The 23124-nt window shown below is 35.6% G+C and overlaps 1 protein-coding gene across 1 annotated transcript in view; it reads right to left on the reverse strand.

The window, feature by feature from the left end:
• Nucleotides 1-1274: 1274 nt before the first annotated feature.
• BMT2 (base methyltransferase of 25S rRNA 2 homolog) overlaps nucleotides 1275-23124 on the reverse strand; it is a 105805-nt gene continuing 83955 nt past the window's right edge. Inside the window, exons 4-5 of the mRNA XM_059171610.1 lie at nucleotides 20899-21013; nucleotides 1275-4492 (exon numbers count right to left, since the gene is read on the reverse strand). Of these exons, the coding sequence (XP_059027593.1) occupies nucleotides 3863-4492; nucleotides 20899-21013 (745 nt within the window). The 3' untranslated portion in view covers nucleotides 1275-3862. The remainder of the gene's footprint in view (nucleotides 4493-20898; nucleotides 21014-23124) is intronic.

The following is a 23124-nucleotide window of genomic DNA, read 5'->3' on the forward strand; positions in this document are numbered from 1 at the left end:
AAATTAATTTGAACACTGCTGAAGTTGACCAAAGTTGGCACTCAACAGCGCTAGATCTAACAAGATTCTTAGTTGAAAAATGCATACTAAACACATTCTTAAATTTTGGATGATAAAACATCTAAATCTAAGTTAAAGATAAAGTCTTCCAATTTTGGGATACTAATTTCTCTAATAAGAAAAATAGGGTTTAGAAAACCCAATACTTCCCTCCTTTTATAATATTTAGAGGTACTTAATGAAATTGTTAGCTGTTGTTTGTTTCACTTAATGAAATTGTTAGCTTCTTTGTTTATTGAATATTGTGTAATATAGGCTACCACTAATCTTGGGGAACTTTTTGTTGGCAGTGGATCATGGACATGAAATTATGGAGATTAGTGCAATTCAGGTTTTTTTGGAAAAATCAAGTTTTAAAAATACATTCTTTGTAATAAATGTTTAAGTAAGAAAAATTTGTTTTCCACCTTTGCTGTTGCCTAACAATTTGTAACACCAAAACGGAACCAAATGTTAGTGTGTGGACCCCTGAAGAGGAATACCATTCTAGCACTGTGCTCAGAAAAATGTGGGGGAAATGGAGTGACAGCTTGGTTCCCCCCCTTTTTTTACCCACCTTTTACAATCAGAATTGGTTTGTAGCTTGCACTTTTCTAGATAGATGAACAATACATTCCTCTTACCCACAATGTGTTTATAATTTGTCGAACAGTTGTCTTTAAAAATTTTTGGATTCTGTTTCATTTTTGGTAAACAAATTCAGTAGACAAACATTCCTAGATAGAGATGTTAACTCTATATAGGATGCTTGTCTTTTCTGTTAGATCATCAGCTCCACAGAAGCAGGGGACTATGACCACCCCAATCCTAATGTTTCCCCAGCATACCGTATATGGTAAAGTTCAAACATTCGTTCAGTGGATTAAGAACTGTTTGACATCATGAGAAAGCCATCTGCTGCCATAAAATAACTAATACACTTAACTATCTTTGATGAAAGTAACTTTCAAGGAAAGAAGGAGACCTACAATGAACCAGAATTTATGGAGGCTGTTGTCCCCGTTTCTTTGATAAACAGCATGACACTGTGTAACAATATCGTAGTCACTTGAACTCTCTGTATTTTGTGCATCAATTCCTGAAATTAAGGAATTTGAGTAGGTGAACCTAGCTTCTGGAGGTCAAATTTTAAAATGCTTCCCAATTTTGAAATCGCTTAGTATAAAAGTCAAAGAGCATAGCACTTTCAGGTTTTAAGTAATAGACAATGAATATTAGAAAATTTAAAATTTTTAATAAATGTGCTTTGTTCACAAAATGTGAAAAAATACAACAAACACAAACATACATTTTCAGATATGCCATCTCCCACCATTTGGCAACTATGATATAAACCATTTTTTATCAAGTCATGATCCTGAAGAATCTAATCAAATGATCATTTATTTCTGAAACTCCAAATTATTTTGCAGAATCCTGTTGTGAGACAGGAGACCCCTTAAAACTTATTTATATCTATATGAAATCATTCTCAAGAGTACCCATTCAGTATTAAAAGGCTCTGTTAACTTCTCTTGTCATTACATATATCTTCTGGCACCAAGCCACAGGACTGCTTCTATTTTAACACATAAATGTTAAACTGGCTTTGGTGGAATATGTATTAGTTTAAATCCTGTACCAACCTAATTTGAAGCTGAATTTACAATAACAAATGACATTTATAAATCCAAACAAATTCATACTAAGTGGGAGTAGGTTTTATAAAGAGACTTTTCTTTAAAGTACTACTTAAAATATATCATGCACACTTTGGAGCATAAGCAGAATCAACATCTGTAAACAATCAGAAAAATTTATAGCACCAACATGTTAGCTGTAACACAAAGGCTGACTCCAAGGTCATACTTACACCAGCCTCTCAAAAGCCCGGCTTTCATTTACTTTCAAAGCACTTTAATTAGCTATATTGTTTTCTTTGCCCTTAAGATTATATTTAGCCAAATCAAAGGAAATGGGCAATATGGGTAAAAGAGGTACTACCAAAACATAGTAAACACAGTTTTGTGTTACCTGAATAGAGTGGGTTTTTTCCCCTTCTTTTGGGGGAGATAAAGATGGGACCTATAGTGCTTAATTGGAAAGAAAAGTCAAATCTTAATTATTAAGGGCTCTGAGGCTATTGAAAGTAAATGAAACATTTCTAGTTACTTTTGGCATATTTGAGCAATCAATATTTATTGCATTCATTCAACTGACTTTTTAGGTTAATTACAATCCTGTTACTTTCATTAATTTAGAACATGAAATTTAATTTGAAATATCGGGTATATATACCCAAACACTGATATCTTAAAGGGTAATTTTGTATTTCTAAATAAAGTCTGACATTCAAAGTTAACTACAGCAACTCACAATAAGCACAAAAACATCAATTTTACCAGAGTAAAGAAGTGCAGTTTATGAAATTTAGGATCAACTATCGAAAATGCAAGTTTCCTTGAAGAACATACACACACACGCGCACACATAACATTAACCATGGATTCTGAAACTGTGATACTTCAGTGCAAAAACCTCAGTATGAGGTAATTTTAATGTAATAACCACTTGAAAAAAAAATCCACACAGTGGCACTCTTAAAAACGACAGTTTACATGACAATTGCTGGCTGACAAGACAATGTGGACCAAATGTTCTTAGCTATTTAAACTAATCTTGTCTTGTTTGGACATATTTTTCTCCTTAATCATTTGCTTCTGATTCAGAAACACAGAAAGTCATTTATCAATGTGGAAAGGGAAAATTCCCACAGCCAACTAATGGTTTATATATTCAAAGAAAATTTTCTGCTAGAATTTTGATAGAAACTAGAATACCGAAAGGTCAAAACCATTTTATGAGATTGCTAGCAGAGGGTTAATTTAAAAATTTTCTATAGAATTCCAGACTTGTAGTGCAGCACACCTCCTTAATGGAAAGGTGAGAACCCTAATAAGGTTGGTCTAGACAGAACATAAACTCTTACAAGTGCAAACCCTTTCACAAAGGTGTTTCAGGTCAGGATCGAGTATTATTCCTTGCTTAAATAGAAAATTTTGTAAATGAAGCCTAAAATTAAAAAAGGTAAGAGTGAACTCTCACAGTTAAATATACTTAACACCAAGGCCTAAAACAATATGAAAGATATGAACATTCTACTTTGGCAATGGTGTTTATTGTACTGTACTAATGAAATTAGAATACATACTTGGGGGAAATCTTTCCCCAAATGTCTGATGCTGCCAAATGAGCAAAAAAGAAAAAAAAAAAATCAATTCCAGAAAGTTGAAGAAACGCTGGATCACCAGACAAAACTGAACAGAAAATGGCTTTCTGTAACAGATAACAATTTAGCTAGAAAAGAGAATAAGTGCATCACAAAACAACTAAACCAATCTATCTCTGTCACATTTAACTTGTGAGTAATCAAAGTGCAAGCTACAGCTTTCTACATATCTTTCTCATTGCAATGGTTTAAAGTCAACACTGAAAAGATTAAAAAAGAAAAATACATAGCAAGTTACATTTCATTTTCACAACAGCACTAAAGAAAAAAGGTACCTTTCTATAGTATCTTAGTGCTAAATGCTAAAGTAACAGTGGTTTCTGCTATGACAGGAGTCACTCTGCATGAAACTTTAAGCTTTCTATATAAGAATAAATTTTAAAATCCGGAAGTAGAAAAAAATAGCAAACTCTGTAAACCTTTGCATTTCTTCTATGCAAACCAGGTTTTAAGTACTGAGTTCATGTTAGTATTTCTGATTAGTGTAAGGAATTAGTTTAGAAGTCTGGACTGAAAGGGTCTTTTGCTTTGATATTAACTTAAAAGTAATATGGGATCTTCTAGCTCATAGAAAGGAATAGAGCTGGCTTGACTTTCTCCAGAATCTGAGTCGTATGGAGCATCAGGGAGCTCTGTGAAACCATATGCTAGTTGTTCATCTTCCATATCTGATCGAACGTAGCAGGAAGGGTTAGAATATTCCTCTTCTTCTATACTGTTGAAATCTTGAGGAATATATAACATCCCTGGGTAGTTCCTACTAACCAAGTCACTTGTAGTTTTTAGGGAGATTTTTCTAAATGCCATCAAATGCATATGTGAAAATTTTGAATACTTGAAACGTTTAAAGCCCAGGGATTCTATAGCAATCTTCCAGCTTTTCATCATCATAGCATGACGGTTCTGATGGGAGGAATCAGGTGTGATGATAAGCAATAAACCATTTAACACTAACAGTTCATGGGCTTTCTTGCAGCAAATCCATCGTTGGTAAGGCGATGGAAAATAAGAAAGGAGGAGAGAGAAAACCACTACATGGAAAAGTTCTCCAGGAAGAGAATCAATAGGATTTTTCAGCTGCTTCAAAAAGGCATCTATAGCATCCTGTGCAAGCTGGAGGGGCTGCTGAAGTTGCAAGTTCAGGAAGTCACATTTATATACACTCTGCAGAAAGGGAAAAACAAGGCATATTCAGAATCTGAAGATCACTTCCACCCTATTACACAGATTTTATACCACACTGTGTCACAGCATTTCTACATTATCCAAGCTTTAATTCTTAATTTTTCCCTTCTATGTGATTCCACTTGCAGACATTCAAACTAAACTTTTACTCAATAAAATTTCAAAGAGATTATAATCAAGCCCAGAGAATTTCTTCTCCTCATTAAAAAACTAAATATTTCTGCCTAATAATTTGAAATTTAATTTGGATAAGAGCTTACCAGAAAGATTTATCTAAACTTAGTCATATTTACTTTCACTTCAACATTTATAATTAACAAAGTCCAATATAAAAACTTTAAACAATACTACTAAATAAAGATGAATCAAAAAGGATAATGAAAGAGGCACTATGCATTTGTAAAAGCAGAGCACCAAAACTTTTCAAGGTCATGAAAAATGTCTTTAAACCATTAGCTCGAATCATCTTAAAAATATTTTTAGTATTACATTTATTCTATTAAACATCCAGAATAAAAAGTTTTAAAATTAGATAAAAATTAGTGTTCTTTTAATATAATAGTTATTAACTAACAATGATATGGACTGATACTTTATTCCCTCATTCTTGCTAGTAGGTAGACAAGCTGAGCACATAATTATGTGGACTATTAGAGAAAGTAACACATAATACAAAAAAAGAAAAATGCTTTTCTTCTACCCATTGCTTCCCCTCCCTCCATTTTTTTTTTCTTTCTTTAAATGACTGGAGGGTGTGAGAGTACATGCCAAATGGGAGGAGGGGCAGAGGGAGAGAATCATCAAGCAGACTTTCCCTGAGCAGGGAGCCCAGCACAGGGTTGGGTCTTATAATCCATGACCTGAACCAAAACCAAAAGTTGGAGCACCTAGGCACCTCCACCTTTTTCTCCTCTTAAGATAACTTTACTTCAGTATACTGATGTACAAACAAGGAGAACTGACACAGAAGTATATTTAAAGGGTACTTATTGATAAGTTTTGTCATTAAACATTCATGAAACTATGAAACGACAATCAATTTAATGAATAGACCTAAGACCCCCAAAAGCTTCCTCCCTGAGCCTTTATAATCCCCTCCTGGTACCCTTTTTGTTCTTCCTGGCTACCAGGCAATTGTTCATGTGATTTCTATCATTACAGATTTAGTTTGTATTTTTTTTAAAAAAGATTTTATTTATTTATTTGACCGAGAAAGATCACAAGCAGGCAGAGAGGCAGCCAGAGAGAGAGAAGTAGGCTCCCCGCTGAGCAAAGAGCCCGACTTGGGGCTTGATCCCAGGACCCTGAGACCATGACCTGAGCTGAAGGCAGTGGCTTAATCCACTGAGCCACCCAGGCGCCCCAGATTTACTTTGTATTTCATAAAATTTTATGTGAATGGAGTAAGACAGAATAATGTCTTCTTGATTTGCTTGGCTTCTTCCACACAATACAATTATTTTGAGATTCATCCACTCTTTTGCATCTATATATATCATCTATACCAGTTGACTCTTGTATATTGATCTCCTATCTTGCAACCCTGCTAAACTCATTTATTCTAGTAGCTTCTCTGTATATTCCAAGGAATAATTTAATGATCATATATGAATAAAGACAGTTTCGGTTCTTTCCAATCTTGATGCCTAGTATTGCTTTATTCCTGACTCTACTGTGCTGCTAGGATATTTATTCTGAATCATTTCCATGAAGTTGTAACATTCAGCAAATTATGCAGTGCTGTATATTCACTTCATTACGGTAGTTCCCATCATGTAAGTTGACTTTAATACGTATTTTAAGTCAGGTATTAATTGTTTAATAGAATCTATTGACAGTTTATTCTTTGTTATTGAATTGTGAGTTTTAAAATATATTTTAGATGGTAGTCCCTCATCTGATGTAAAATAATTTGCAGATACTTTCTTCCATTCTGTAGGTTGCCTTTTCATGCTGTTATTGGTTTCCTTTGTAGAAGCTTTTTAGTTTGATGTAGTCTCGTTTGTTTATTTTTGCATTTGTTGCCTTTGGTTTTGGTAATCAGATTTAAAATATCACCATGACTAATAATCAAGATGATTACACCCAAGTTTTCTCAGAGGAGTTTTATGGCTTCCGATCCATGTTCAAGTCCTTAATCCATTTTTAGTTTTGGTGTGTAGTGGTGCCATTTCATTCCTTTGCATGTGATGTCCAGTTTTCTCAGTACCATTTATTGAAGAGACTGACCTCTTTCCCTCTGTATATTCTCTGCTCCTTTGTTATAAATTAATGGATCATATATACATGGGTTTATTTCTAGGCCCTCTATTCTATTTGTTCTATGTGTAGATTTTAATACTAGTATCCTAGAGATTTAATCATCATAGCTTTGTAATATAGTTTGAAATCAGGTAGTGTAATGCCTCCAGTTCCTTCTTTGCCAAGACCATTTTCACTATTTGGGGGTCTCTGATGATTCCAATTAAATTTTAAAACTGTTCTGTTTCTGTGAAAAATGACACTGCAATTGTGATAGGGATTGCACTGAATCTGTGAACTGGTTTGGGTAGTATGATATTAAATAACATTCTTTGAATCTATAAGCACAGATCATCTTGCCATTTATTTATATATTCAGTTTCTTTTATTATTGTAATTTTCAATATACAAGTCTTTCACCTCCTTGGTCAGATTTATTCCTTGGTACTTTATTCTGTTGGACACATTTATAAATGGAATTGTTTTCTTAATTTCTTTTTTTTTTTTTTTTTTTAAGATTTTATTTATTTATTTGACAGAGAGAAATCACAAGTAGTCGGAGAAGCAGGCAGAGAGAGAGAGAGGGAAGCAGGCTCTGAGCAGAGAGCCCGATGCGGGACTCGATCCCAGGACCCTGAGATCATGACCTGAGCCGAAGGCAGCGGCTTAACCCACTGAGCCACCCAGGCGCCCTAATTTCTTTTTTTTTAAATATTTTACTATTTATGTATAAAAATACAATGTGTTGATTTTTTATCTTGCAACTTTACTGGATTTCTTTATTCTAACAGTTTCCAGATTTTAATCTTTAGGATTTTTAGGTATAGTATATGTTATCTCCAAATAGTGCCAGCTTTACTTCTTTCTTTCCAATTTGGATGCCTCTTTTCTTGCTTAAATGCCTTGGCAGTACTTACCCTCTACTGAATAAAAGTGGAAAGAGTGGGTATCCTTGTCTTGTTCCTGATCTTAGCAGAAAAACTGAAAAGCTTTTCACAGCTGAACATGATGTTAGCTGTGGGCTGGTCATACTTCGCCTTTCTACTATGTTGAAGTACGTTCTCTCCCTAACCATTTTGTTGAGAGTTTTTATGTTGTATTTTATTAAATCCTTTCCCACATCTATCAAAATGAAATGATTTTTATCCTTTATTTTGTTACTAAGGTGTGTTATATTGATTTAGTAGATGTTAAACCATCCTTGCATCCTTGGAATAAATCCCACTTGATACATTCTTTTAATGTTCTACAGAATTCAGTTTGCTTATATTTTGTTGGGGATTTTTGTATCTATGTGTTAGGGACACTGTTCCCGTAATTTTTTTTTCTTTTCTTGTGGAATCCTTGTCCGGTTTTGGTATCAGTAATGAGACTGAAGCAGTGATCACAAACCTCCCAAAAAACAAGAGCCCAGGACCTGACAGATTCCCTGGAGAATTCTACCAAACATTCAAAGAAGAAATAATACCTATTCTCCTGAAGCTGCTTCAAAAAATAGAAACAGAAGGAAAACTTCCAGACTCTTTCTGTGAAGCCAGCATTACCTCGATCCCCAAACCAGGAAAAGACCCCATCAAAAAGGAGAATTTCAGACCAATATCCCGGATGAATATGGATGCCAAGATTCTCAACAAGATCCTAGCTAATAGGATCCAACAGTACATTAAAAAGATTATCCACCATGAACAGGTGGGATTTATCCATGGGATGATGCAAGGGTGGTTCAACATTTGCAAATCAATGTGATAGAACAAATCAGTAAGAGAAAAGAGAAGAACCACATGGTCCTCTCAGCTGATGCAGAAAAAGCATTTGACAAGATACAGCATCCGTTCCTGATTAAAACACTTCAGAGTATAGTGATAGAGGGAACATTCCTCAACTTCAAAAAATCTATCTATGCTTTCCTTATAAAATGAGTTTGGAAGAGTTTCCTCCTCTTCTTATTTTTTGGAAGTTTGAGGGGGATTTTTGATTGTTGTAAGGTTTTTTTTTTTTTTTTTTTTTTAAGCATTCATTTTAAAAACATTTAAAATCAATTAACATATAGTTAAACACAACTATTATTAGTTTCAGAGGTAGAATTTAGTGATTCATCAGTTGCATAGAACACCCACTGCTCATTATATCAAGTATTGTCCTTAATATCCATCACTGAGTTACCCCATCCTCCCAACCACATCCCTTCAGCAACCCTCAGTTTGTTTCCTAGTTTAGAGTCTCTTATGGTTTGTCTCCCTCTCTGATTTCATCTTATTTTACCTTCTCTTCCCCCATGTTCATGTTTTATTTCTTAAATTCCATATGAGTGAAAGCATATGATATTTGTCTTTCTCTGACTTATTTCACTTAGCATAATACCCTCTAGTTCCATCCACATCATTGTAAATGGCAAGATTTCATCCTTTTTGATGGCTAAGTAATATTCCTTTGTTTATACCATATCCTTCATCTGTTCACCTGTTGATGGACATCTGGGCTCTTCTCATAGTTTGGCTACTGTGCCACTGCTGCTATACAGACTTCAAATCACTATGTTTGTATCCTCTGGAAGAGTACCTAGAAGAGCAATTACTGGGTTGGAGGGGAGCCCTATTTCTGACTTTTTGAGAAAACTTCATACTGTTTTCCAAAGTGGCTGCACCAGTTTGCATTCCCAACAACATTCTAAAAAGGTTCCCCTTTGTCCACATCCTTGCCAACATCTGTTTCCTGACTTGTTAATTTTAGCCATTCTGACTGGCATGAGGTGGTACCTCATCACAGTTTTGATATCTATTTCCCTGACGCCTAGTGATGTTCAGCATTTTTTCATGTATTTATTGGCCGTTTGTATGTTTTCTTTGGAGAAATGTCTGTTCATGTCTTCTGCCCATTTCTTGATTGGATTATTTGTTCTTTGGGTGTTGAGTTTGAGAAATTCTCTATAGATTTTAGATACTAGTCCTTTATCTGATATGTCATTTGCAAATATCTTCTCCCATTCTGTGGGTTCTTTTCTGGTTCTGTTGAGTCTTTCCTTTGCTGTGCGAAAGATTTTTATCTTGATCAAGAACCAATAGTTCATTTTTGCTTTTGTTTCTTGGCTTTGAAAACGTGTGTAGCAAGAAGTTGCTGCAGCCAAGGTCAAAGAGGTTGCCTATTTTGTCCTCTAGGTTTGGATGTATTCCTGTCTCACACTGAGGTCTTTCATGTTGGAAGGTTTTTGATTACTGATTCAACACACTAAGTAGGAGCCAGTCTGTTCAGATGTTCTATTTCATCTTAATTCAGTCTTGATAGGTTGTATGTTTCTAGGAATTTATTCATTTCTTACAGATTGTCCAGTTTGTTAGCATACAATTGTTTATCATTTTTTTTCTTTCTTGGTGAGTATACCTAAAGGTTTGTTAAGTTTTTCCAAAAACCAGCTTTTACTTTCAGTAATCTTTTCTATTTGTCTTTTTAGTCTCTATTCCATTTATGTCTGCTCTGATCTTCATTTCCCTCTTTCTATCTTTGGACTTTTTTTTGTACTTTACCAAGTTCCATGAGAGGTACAGTTAGGTTGTTTGAAACTTTTCTTGTTTCTTGAGGTAAGCATTTATGACTATGAACTTCTTAGAATTGCTTTTCCTGCATCCCATAAATTTTAATGTGTTCCATTTCTATTTTTATTGGTCTCAAATTATTTTTATTTCTCTTTTGATTTCTTCTTTGACCTACCAGTTGTTTAATAGCATTTTTAATCTCCACATGTGTAAATTTTCTAGTTTTGTGTAAGTAATGTTTCCTTTCATACCATGGTTGGAAAAGGTGGTTGATATGATTTTAATCCTCTTAAATATGATATAATACAAGTATTTCTAAGACATATTATCTGTATTCTTAAGCACAGGTGAATTCTGTTGTTTTAAATGAACTGTTCTGCAAATATCTATTAAGTACATCAGGCCAGTGAGCTATCTGTTGATGTAAGTGACTAAAGTCACTTATTATTATTGTATTGCTATTTCTCCCTTTTGATCTAAATATATATTTGCCTTACACAGCTGCTCTTATGTGGAACACATATTCATAAATGTTATATTTTCTCATTGGATTGACTCATTTATCATTTTTGATAACCTTCTCTGACTCTTTTTTTTTTTTTTAAGATTTTATTTATTTATTTGACAGAGATCACAAGTAGGCATAGAGGCAGGAAGAGAGCGAGGGGAGCAGGCTCCCTGCTGAGCAGAGAGCCGGATGTGGGGCTCGATCCCAGGACCCCAAGACCATGACCTGAGCTGAAGGCAGAGGCTTTAACCCACTGAGCCACCCAGGTGCCCCCCCCCCTTTTTAAAGGTTTTATTTACTTATTTGACAGAGATCACAAGTAGGCATAGAGGCAGGCAGAGAGCGAGGGAAGCAGGCTCCCTGCTGATAACCTTCTCTGACTCTTATTAGTTTTTGCTTTAAAGTCTGTTGTCTGATAAAAGTATAGCGATTCCAGCTTTCCTTTGGATTTCATTTGCATAGAATATCTTTTTCCAGCCCTTCATTTATTGTCTGTGTTTCCCCTTACACCTAAATTTAGTCTTTCAGGTAGCCTATAAATGGGTCTTGTTTATTTTATCCATTCAACAAACTTTTTTCTTTACTGAAGAAGTTAATGCATTTATATTTAATTATCGAGAGATACATGCTTATTTCTGTTTTGATAATTATTTTCTGGTTGTTTTTGTAGTTCCACTTTGTTCCTTTCTTTTTATTGCTCTCTCTCTTAGTGGTCTGACTTTATTAGTGGTATGGTTATATTCCTGTCTCTTTATCTTTCGTGTATTTACTATAAATTTCTGCTTTGTGGTCCCTATGAGGCTTAGATATAACAACTCAGATCTCTAACACTCTATTCTAAGATGAAAACAACTTAAACTGTTCACACTGTAATGCTTAACATTATTATCCATCCCCATATTTTATGCTTTTTTGTTTTTTATTTTAGGTTTTTTATATTTTACATCACATTTTATATCTTTTAATCTGTGTCCTTTAACTACTATAACCACACTTATTTTTGCTACTTTTGTCTTTTAATTTTCATACTTTAAAGTGATTAATCCACTATATTTACCATACATAAACCTTTCCAATGAGATGTATTCTTTCCTATTTTTTTTTTTTTTTTAAATACTAACTAGTGCCTTCTATTTTCAGCTTAAAGAAGTTCCTTTCACATGTCTCCAATGGCCAGTTAAGTGGTGATGAACTTTAGCTTTGCTTGTCTGGAAACTCTCTCTCCTCCCCCTACCCCCCCTTTTTTAAAGTCACGTCTAAGACATTTATTGCTGGATTTTAAATAAGCAGTACATACCCAAATTTCCACAATTATGCCCCAAATGATTTTCTTACTATGATAGGTGCACTCTTTAATCCCCACTGTCTCTTGGACTGTTGATTCACCTCACCTCTGATTAACTATCAGTTTTTTCTCTATAGTGAAGAGTCTATTTCTTGGTTTGCTCACTCTCCTTTTTTTTCCCCATTTGCTCATTTGTTTTGTTTAAATTCCACATATGAGATCAAACAGTATTTGTCTTCTCTGACTAAATTATTTCACTTTGCATTATATTATACTCTCCAGCTTCATCCATGTTGTTACAGATGGAAAGATTTTGTTTCTTTTTATGTCTTTCCCTGAGTGACTTACTTTGCTCAGCATAATGTCCTCTAATTCTATCCATGTTGCTGCAAATGGCAAGATTTTATTTCTTTTGATGGCTGCCATATATATGTATGTATGTATATATATATATATATATATATATATACATGGCACTTCTTCTTTATCCATTCATCTGTTGATGGACATCTAATTTCTTTCCATAGTTTGGCTATTGTGGACATTGCTGCTATCAACGTTCAGGTGCACGTGCCCCTTCAGATCACCACATTTGTATATTTAGGGTAAATACTCAGTAGTGTGATTACTGGGTTGTAGGGTAGCTCTATTTTCCACTTTTTGAGGAACCTCCATGCTGTTTTGCAGAGTGGCCACACCAGGGTGCATTCCCACCAACAGTGTAGGAGGGTTCCCCTTTCTCTGTATCCGCGCCAACATCTGTCATTTCCTGACTTGTTCATTTTAGCCATTCTGACTGGTGTGAGGTGGTATCTCACCGTGGTTTTGATTTGTATTTCCCTGATGCCGAGTGATGTGGAGCACTTTTTCATGTGTCTGTTGGCCACCTGGATGTCTTCTTTGCAGAAATGTCTGTTCATGCACTCTGCTCATTTCTTGATTGGATTATTTGTTCTTTGGGTATTGAGTTTGGTAAGTTCTTTATAGATTTTGGATAGTAGCCCTTTATCTGACATGTCATTTGCAAATATCTTCTCCCATTTGTCAGCTGTCTTTTGGTTTTGTTGACTGTTTCCTTTGCTGTGCAAAAGCTTTTGATCTCAATGAAGTCCCAATAGTTCATCATTTTTGCCCTTGCTTCCCTTGCCTTTGGGGATGTTTCTAGGAAGAAGCTGATGTGGCTGAGGTCGAAGAGGTTGCTGCCTGTGTTCTCCTCAAGGATTTTGATGAATTCCTTTCTCACACTGAGGCCCTTCATCCATTTTGAGTCTATTTTTGTGTGTGGTGTATGGAAATCGTCCAGTTTCATTTTTCTGCACAGAGCTGTCCAGTTGTCCCAACATCATTTGTGGAAGAGACTGTCTTTTCTCCATTGGACATTCTTTCCTGCTTTGTCGAAGATTAGTTGACCATAGAGTTGAGGGTCTAATTTCTGGGCTCTCTATTCTGTTCCATTGATCTATGTGTCTGTTTCTGTGCCAGTACCATACTGTGTTGATGATGACAGCTTTGTAATAGAGTTTGAAGTCTGGAATTGTGATGCCACCTACTTTGGCTTTCTTTTTCAACATTCCTCTGGCCATTCGGGGTCTTTTCTGGTTCCATATAAATTTTAGGATTATTTGTCCCATTTCTTCAAAAAAATTGATGGTATTTTGATAGGGATTGCATTAAACATGTAGATTGCTTTAGGTAGCATAGACATTTTCACAATACTTGTTCTTCCAATCCATAAGCATGGAACATTTTTCCATTTCTTTGTGTCTTCCTCAATTTCTTTCATGAGTATTTTATAGTTTTCTGTGTACAGATTCTTTCTCTCTTTGGTTATCTCTCTCTCTCTTTTTCTCATAAGTAGGTTCCACACCCAGTGTGGAGCCCAACGTGGGGCTTGAACTCACAGTGTGGAACCCAACGTGGGGCTTGAACTCATGACCCTAAGATCAAGACCTGAGCTGAGATCAAGTATCTGATGCTTAACCAACTGAGCCACCCAGGAACCTCTTGACGAGTATTTCATTGCATATCTATCTATCTATCACTTATTCTTTATCCATTCACCTATTGATGGACACTTTGTGTGCTGCCATAGTTTAATCGTAAATAATGTTGCTATAAACAGAGATGCATATAGCTGTTTGAATTAGTGGTTGTGTATTTTTTGGGTAAATATCCAGTAGTGTGATTGCTGGATTGTAGGGCAGTTCTATTTTTAAGTTTTTTGAGGAATCTCCATAATGTCTTCCACCGTAACTGCATGAGTTTACATTCCCATCTGCATGACAGTTTCTTTTTCTCCACATCCTTGCCTACCCTTGTTTCTTTTCTTCTTGACTTTTGCCATTCTGACAGGTGTGAGGTGATATTTTGTTGTAGTTTTGATTTGCCTTTCCCTGATGAGTGATATTGAGTATCTTTTCATGTGCCTATTAACCATCTGATGTCTTCTTTGGAGAAATTTCACGTCTTCTGTCCATTTTTAAATAAGAATATTTGTGGTTTTGGTGTTGAGTTGTATAAGTTCTTTATATATTTTGGATACTAACCCTTTAATAGATATGTCAGTTGCAAATATCTTCTACCATTCAGTAGCTTGTCTTTTTGTTGATCATTTATTTTACTGTGCAGAAACTTTATTTTTGATGTATTCTCAACAGTTTATTTTTTGCTTTTTTCTCCCCCAGCCTTAGGAGAGTTACCTAGAAAAATGTTGCTATGGCCCATATCAGGGAAATGACTGCCTCGTCTTTTCTAGGGTTTTTATGGTTTCAGGTCTTGCATTTAGATCTTGAATCTGTTTTGAATTTATTTTTGTGGATGGTGTGAGAAAGTGGCCCAATTTCATTCTTTTGCTGTAGCTGCCCAGTTTTCCCAAGACCATTTGTGGAAGAGTCTCTTTTTCCTATTATATATAAATTCCTCCTTTGTTGAAGATTGACCATATAATTGTGGGTTTATTTCTAGGTTTTCTATTCCATTCCAACAATCCACGTGTCTATATTTATGTATGTACTCCACTGTTTGATTAGCATAGCTTTGTATTTTAACTTGGAAATCTGGAATTGTAATACCTCTTCTATTTTTTTACTATATATATATTTTTAATTTTTAATTTTTTTATAAACATATATTTTTATCCCCAGGGGTAGAGGTCTGTGAATCGCCAGGTTTACACACTTCACAGCACTCACCATAACCCCACCCCCCTTCTCCTAACCCCCTCCCCCCAGCAACCCTCAGTTTGTTTTGTGAGATTAAGAGTCACTTATGGTTTGTCTCCCTCCCAATCCCATCCTGTTTCTGTTTTTCAAGACTGCTTTGGCTATCTGGGGTCTTCTGTGGTTCCATACACATTTTAGGTTTGTTCTAGTTCTGTGAAAAATGCTATTGGTATTTTGATAAGGACTGCATTAAATCTGTAGACTTCTTTAGGTAGTAGAGAATTTTAAAATATTTGTTCTCCTGATTCATGAGCATGGAATATCTTTCCATTTCTTTGTGTCACCTTCATTTTTCTTTCATCGGTGTTTGTGTCTCCTTCACTTTTGAATAACTTGGCCAGGTAGAGTATTCTTGGATGGCAATATCTTTTCTTTCAGCCTTTTGAACATAAAGTGGTATACCCTTCTGGCCTGCAAAGTTTCTGCTGAGAGATTTATGGGAGTTCATTTGTATGCAGGAAGTTGCTTTTTACTTGCTGCTTTTACTATTTTCTCCATTTTCCATTCCTTTTTTTTGCTGCTGTGTTGTCTTCACATTGATGCTTCTGCTGTTTCTAGTCTGTTGAATGCCTCTTACGTATTTTTCAGTTTAGTTATATTTTTCAGCTCTGTGACTTATACTTGGTACCTTCTCCTATCTTCCATCTCTTTGTTGAAGTTCTCACTGTGTTAATTCATTCTTCTCTCCACTTTTGTAAGTATCTTCATGACCATTACTTTGAATTCTTTAGTAGGTAAATTACTTACCTCTATTTCATTAATTTTTTTCCCCTGGAAGTTTTATTTATTTTTTTTCTTTCCATTTGAAACATATTCCTCTCTTCATTTTGACTCTCTGTGTTGGTTTCTATATAGCAGATGACACCACAGCCTCTTCCAGTTTGAAGGAGTGGCCTCATGTAGGAGATGAAACTTGTTATTCAACTCTGTCTCAGTTCTTGGTTTGTCTTTCAAACCTTTATGCTTGTTCAAGCAGCCTATTACATTTTTAATAGCTCCCAGTAGTTGAGGATATGCCAAGACCTGTAAGTGTCCTTGTAAGGGATGATGTCAGCACCTAGACTCAGGCTGACTGGAAGCCAGACCTCCAGGCTTCAGCTTTTAAAAGCATGTAAATATATTACAGTCCTGTGGGAAAACAAGTGTAAGGCTTCACTGAGAAGCAGGCCATCTGGATGTATCCCCTGGGTGGCAAAGCAATCAGGGCTCCAGGCAAGTGTACAGGGTCTTTCCTGGGTAATAGTAATGGGATGGAGCAAGGCAAATGGAAAATGCAAGATGGTGTCCTCAGCCTATGTGCCTTGGGAGCAGATCTGTATGACAATCAATGTGTGCCTAAAGGAGGTCCCTAAAGCCAACCAGACCAAGCAAGGATGCCTCCTTCACAGAAAGACTGGGCAGTGTGCCTCAGTCTGCTGTCTGCAGTGCCCGGGGGGGTGGTAGGCTGCTAGTCTGCTCAGAACAATCTCTCCAAGTGCCACTGTCCCATGGGATCCAAGAATGCTAGCTCTCCACTCCCCATCCCAGGCACGAGAGCCAGGTGAGCAAGGGGTGTTCCCTGAAGGCATCTACACAAACTAGGGCACCAGATGCGTGTACAGCTCCCCTCCAGGAGACACTGGCATGTGGGAACATAGCAGAGAGTGAGCTCAAAGATAGGGCCCACCCATAAAAATCTCCGGAAAGGATTACAGTCAGCCCCAAGATACGTGTTTAATTAGAAGTCTGCCACTCAGGCTGTAGTTGTGATGATTACCTAATAATTTTCCTTCACTGTAAGACAGAGCTCCTTGGTCTGATGCCTCCTGCTGTGCCCTAGGTGGCACAGCTGTTAAGGAATTTTCTTCACTAATTACAGTTCTGTGGGACCCGTAAGTGTAAGACTTACTGGCCAACAGAGCCAGGGATGCAGAGACAGACCCTGGCAGCAGTTGCAAAAACTGAAATGCCAGACAGGGGGTATGAGCTCCTTTTTGGGGACACTGACTATTACAGTGCCACAGAAGGAATACATGCTCCCTTGGCCTCAGCCAGGAGATCAAGTTTGCAGCCTATTTAATGTAATTATTGATACACTAAGGTTTAGATCTGTAATTCCTTTTTACTTTGCCCCCTCTTCATTATAGCCTTTGATCTCTTTCTTCCATCTTTTGAATTAAATAAATTTATGATTTTATCTTATCACCCCATTGGCTTATTAGCTTTAACTCTTTTGTTATTTCAGTGATTGCTTTAGGATTTAATGTATATATCTTTAATAATCTACCTTCAAGTATTTCACCACTTTAATACAAAAACCTTAAAATAGTATATTTTCCTTCTCTAATTTCATCCTTTGTGCTATTATTGTCAGACTTTTTTTTTTAAACTTATAAACCACACTCCATATTATTCTTGTTTAAATGGATGTATTAGTTTGCAAAGACCGCTGTAACACAATACTGTAAACTGGATGGCTTAAACAGAAATGTATTTTGTCACAGTTCTAAAGGCTAAAAGTCTGAGATCAAGGGGTCTATAGGGTTGGTCATTTTGAGGGCTGTGAAGGAAAATCTGTTCATGCCTTTATTCTAGCTACTGGCTGTTGGCAATCTTCATGTTCTTTGGCTTATTAGAACCATCACCCCTCTGCCTTCACATGACATTTTCCCTGTATGTGTGTTTCTAAGCCAGAATTTCTTTTTATAATATTATAATCATACTGAATTAGGCCCCACCCTAATAACCTCATTTTAACTTGATTATCTCTGTAAAGACCATATTTCCAAATAAAGTAACACACCGAAAGTTAGGACTTCACATATGTTTTCAAGGACGAACAGGACAGAATTCAACCCATAATAATGGTCTGGTGTCTTTCAGAGAGTTTAATTTAAAAAAACTGCATTTCTAACAACTTTGTAGTTATCACTTCCTATATTCCTCATCATTTTGTGTAGATTTATATTTGCACCTGGTTGAAGCCCTTCTTCCTTAACATTTCTTGAAATGTAAACTGGCTGATGTTGAATCCCTAAAGCTTTTGAATGCATGAAAAATATTTTGTTTTTATTTTTGAAAGATATTTTTGCTTGGTGACAAATTATTATCCTTCACTATTTTAACATGCCCTTTAAAAAAGTCTGGTTGCTTTTAAGAATTTCTCTTTATCACTGTGCTTGATTTTGTGTTATGTGTTGGGGGGGTTGATTACCATGTGCTTTGGTATAATCTTGTTTCTTGTTTGTTGAGCTTCTTGGATTTGTATATTTATAGCTTGTTATCAAGTCTGGAAAATTTTAGGCCATTATTTCTTTAATCTCCCTGCCTTGTGGGAGGGACTACAGTTATGCCTGTATTTGGCCACTTGATATTATGTCATTGCTCACTGATGTTCTTCCAGCTTAAATTCTTTTTGTATTTAATTTTGGATAGTTTCTATTGTCATGTCTTCAATTTAATTTTTCTTCTGCAATATCTAGCATGCCTTAATTCCATCTAGTATGTACTTCATGTCCTACATGGTAGTATCCCTTTCTGGAAGTTAGATTTGGTATTTTTAAGTATGTCCTATGTCTCTAAACTTTTTGTACATACAGAATACAGTCATCCTGTGCCTATTTTAATGTCCTTGTTTCCTAATTTTAACATCTGTGTCAATTCAGGGTTGGTCTTTGTTGATCATAGCCTGTTATTTCTTATTGGATGTCTAACATGGTGGATTTTTACGTTTTTGGGCACTGGATGGCATTGAATCGCTATGAATATTCTTAAGCTTTGTTCTGGGATGTAGTTAAATTACCTGGAGACACTGATCTTTTTGGGTCTTCTGAGATTTGTTAGGTGGGACTGGACCACAGTTTGGTTTAATGCTAAATATTTTCCAGTACTCAGGTAAGACTCTTCTGTATACTCTACTTAAGGTACTGTGATTGTTTAGGTTTCCAGTATGCCTGATGGGAATTAGTACTATTTTCATCCTATGTTGAGTGCCAGGCACTATAACCTCCACTCCTTTCAAGTGCAGTTTGAGTCTCATGTTGTTTTCTCACACATGTAATGTAGTGACCAGTACTCAGCTGAGTCCTCATCTTTGCCCTCCACACTCAACAGTTTTCCCTCTGTGCAGCTATCACATAACTGGTACTGTGTTCTCTGGACCCTAGCCATCTATGTTTAGTGCTCTCAGCTCAGAATCAGCTGGGCTATGCCTGGGATTCCCCGTGTCATACCCTAGAAACTCCCTGAAGGGCAAATGCTGGTGCAATAGCAGGGCTCAACTCATTTGTTTTCAGTGATCATTGTTCTTTATCACCTGATATTCAATGTCTTGTAAATTACTTATATTTTGTCCACTTTCTGTTGCTTTTGGTAGGGTGGAAAGAACAATCTGATCCTTGTTACTCCATTTTGCCTGGAAGTGAAAGTCTGATTCTGTTACTGAACTTATATATAGCAGTTCTTTTGCCTTCCCCAATTACTTTAAAGTTCATGGCTCTCTATATAAACAAGTTTAGTATTTATTTGAGCCCAAAGTTTAGATCAAATGGTTATCACATTTCAGCAGTCCCTAAAGGATATCTCTAATGTGTTTCTTGAGGAAGGAAGAAAATCCATGTACAAAGCCAAATGCATTTTAAAGTACAGGTCCTGATGGCACAGGAATTCTTTGCAGTGACCAGCTAAAAACAGCTATTTTACCATAAAGCGAACATCTGTCCACCTTTCAGAAGTAGAGATAATGGTAATAGTTTGTTAGCATTTTTTCACCAAAATTCAAAGGATTCATATGAAAGTTTAATCTCCGGAACTTTTCAATACTAATGGTAAACATTTCTTTAACACTCTCTATGTAACAGACACTGTGCTGTTTTAATTACTTCTTAACTAGACATTACAACTGTCCTATGAAATAGAGTCCATACTAACCCCATCACAGAGATAAGAAAACTGCCTCAGAGTTGCAACCCCAGGTTGAAATAAGATTCTATTCTTTTATTCATCATGTAGCTAATGAGTATGTACTAGGCACTCTTCTCCGTGCCAGGAATATAGCAGCAGGGTGAAAAATTTACACTGTAACACATTCTCTTTATAACATTAAAAATGCAATTTATAAAAAATTTTGGTGCCTAATGCTTTATGAAAAGTAAATGGCAAACATGAATTTGTCATTAAGAAAAATAATCTAATTTTAAAAACAGAGGAAACATTTAAGTAGTTTTATCTACAAATAGCTGGGGTTTCATGAAGTTTTAACTGTATCAAAAGCCCCTACTCTTGATATTATTCCTTAATGGCTCTACATCACAGTACACTTCAGAAAAAGATACCTCAAACAAATAAAAAGCCCAATCTTACAGCTATCTGGAAATCATTGCAATCTACCAAAGTCTCTGATTAAAACAACAGATAAACAGGAAACAAATAAAAACCAGTATTATTTGACCAGTACCATATTTGTTAACTAAATGCTCAAAAATTTTCACAGAACATTTATTTGCTTCTGAACAGAAATTTCTTACCAACTTTTTCATAGAAAACACTCTTGCTCTTTTAGGGCTGTAAAGACAATGCTTTTCCTTGGTAAGATCTTCAAAACAAAACATAACTATGCATACCTCTACAGCAGGTACAATGTCTATGCCAACAGTTAGAAATTCTTCAAACTTCAGAAATGGGTTAAAGCAGCTGCCAACATCAAGTAATCTGATCTTTCCTGAGGTCTGTAGCAACCTAAAAATAGAGGATTTTCAGTTCACCTTTTATAGGATAAAACAAAGGAAAAGTTCAAGTATTTGAGAAAAAGATTACATAAATCATTGGCTAAATTTTTGGTCTCAAGATCCCTTTAAAACATTTAAAAATTACTGAGGGCCCTAAAGACCTTTCATACATGTGGGTTGTAGGTTACCAATAATACCATATCTGAAATTAAAATTGAATAGTGAAAAAACATTAATTCATTTATTTAACATGCTACAATAGGCTTTCTAAGAAATGTAAATTATATTCTTAATATGAAAAATCTACATTAGCTAGATAATAAAAAGTGAGGCATTGTTTTATTTTTTCAAATGTCTTAATGTCTGGTTTAATAGAGGACAAGAATTCTCATAAGGGCTTTTGTGTATATGTTGTTGTAACATCACATGCCATGTGGTTTGGAAGACTCCACTCTACACTCAGGAGAGAAAGAGTAATAGAGACAAATGACATCTCAATATTATTAAAATAATTTTTCACCCACAGAGATCCTGGAAGGGTCTCAAATCCCAAGACCACACTTTGAAAACTGTCCTTGTAGATAAAAGAATGCATACACCAATCAAATCTCATTAGTCAATTTAACAATGTCCTTGGCCTTCACTTTGTCTCAGAAATTTTAAAGGAACCAAAAGAACATTATAAATAGTATTTTTAAAATTGTGAAAAATTTTTATGCATGTGCAAGAGCTTTCCTCATGGCCAAAAATAGTCATTTCTGGTTTTGTATATCTTCTTTTTCTACTATTGTATAAAGTTGGTCATCTAAAAGCACCATCAATTTATGTAGCAGCAAGTAAGGATAAAGGAAACTGGATTTTATTGGACCTAAGCCTGTAGTCCTAGTTTTCAGATATTAAAGCAATAATTAAAATTAAACTTTAGACATATTTCCTTTGATAATTTCCTTTAAAAATACAAAGGAAAGAAAACATGAATCTTGTATAAAGGGCAGAGTGAACCAGTCCAGCTTCTCTTCCTTATACCTTGGCTACCAGTTTCCTTTGGATCCACTGGGAGACGTTAAAACTATAGACAGAAGTTTAAGCTCCTGAAAAACCTACTGTAAGTCAAAATAACAAAGTTGGCAATAAATAAGAGTCATATTTTTTATGAAGAGCATAATGCCCAACACTTTATAGAAATGACTACCATCACCGTTTGATAATAAATGAATAGGACTCATTTGATAGAGTATGTGGCAGGGTATAGAGGGCTTTCATTTTCCCTATCCATAAAAAGACTCAATACCTCTGATAATGCCCTCTAGATTAATGTCCATTCTTGAAAGGGATAGCTAGCAGCTCTGCCAGTGAAAAGAGCTGCTCAAAGAGGTAATTTCCAGTACTGCAGCCCAAGAAAGCAGCTTAATATGTAGCTTGGATGATGCATATAACAAAAAAAGATATGTAAAGTTGAATTAAGTTTGGTGATACTTGATATATCACAATATACTAGGTTCCAAGGCAGAAAGACACCAGAAAACATATGTGGAACAGGGTCCAAGCTGCTAAACAGAACAAATGATCCAGTAGATAGGGGTCATAGAAATGCCTGGCATTTAGCTGACATCTGCTGCTGAACACAAATTTGAATACCCAAATCATAACCAGTCAGAATAAATGAATATCTGTAACAATAATAACATATACACTCTTAGATACCCCAGCCTCAAGTAAGGATTGCAGGGACTAAGAACAAGAAATAAGGATCAAAACCTGATTCTGTCCTTTACCTGTGTAAAATGGGGACCATTATGGTGCCCACAGTTATGAGTTGTTTCCAGGATTAAATAGATAATGCATTTATAATGCTTCACCAATATTTGCTATATGGCAAGTGCTCAAAAGTGGTAAATATTGTTAGCTGTTAATGTTACAGATGGAATTTTTTTGTGGTTAATCCAGTAATGATCTTCCTGAACATAGTAAGAGCAGAATTTGCCTCATATTAAATTATATGCTAGTAGATTCTGGTAAACTGGCTAGCAAATTCCTGGCGGTCTCTTAAAAAGTTCTCATAAATTAAATTTTCTATCTGGATGGAGTATTCTAAATCATTCAAGTTAATTCAACATTATG

This window comes from Mustela lutreola, chromosome 4, assembly GCF_030435805.1.
Source record: "Mustela lutreola isolate mMusLut2 chromosome 4, mMusLut2.pri, whole genome shotgun sequence".
Classification (NCBI taxonomy): Eukaryota; Metazoa; Chordata; class Mammalia; order Carnivora; family Mustelidae; genus Mustela; species Mustela lutreola.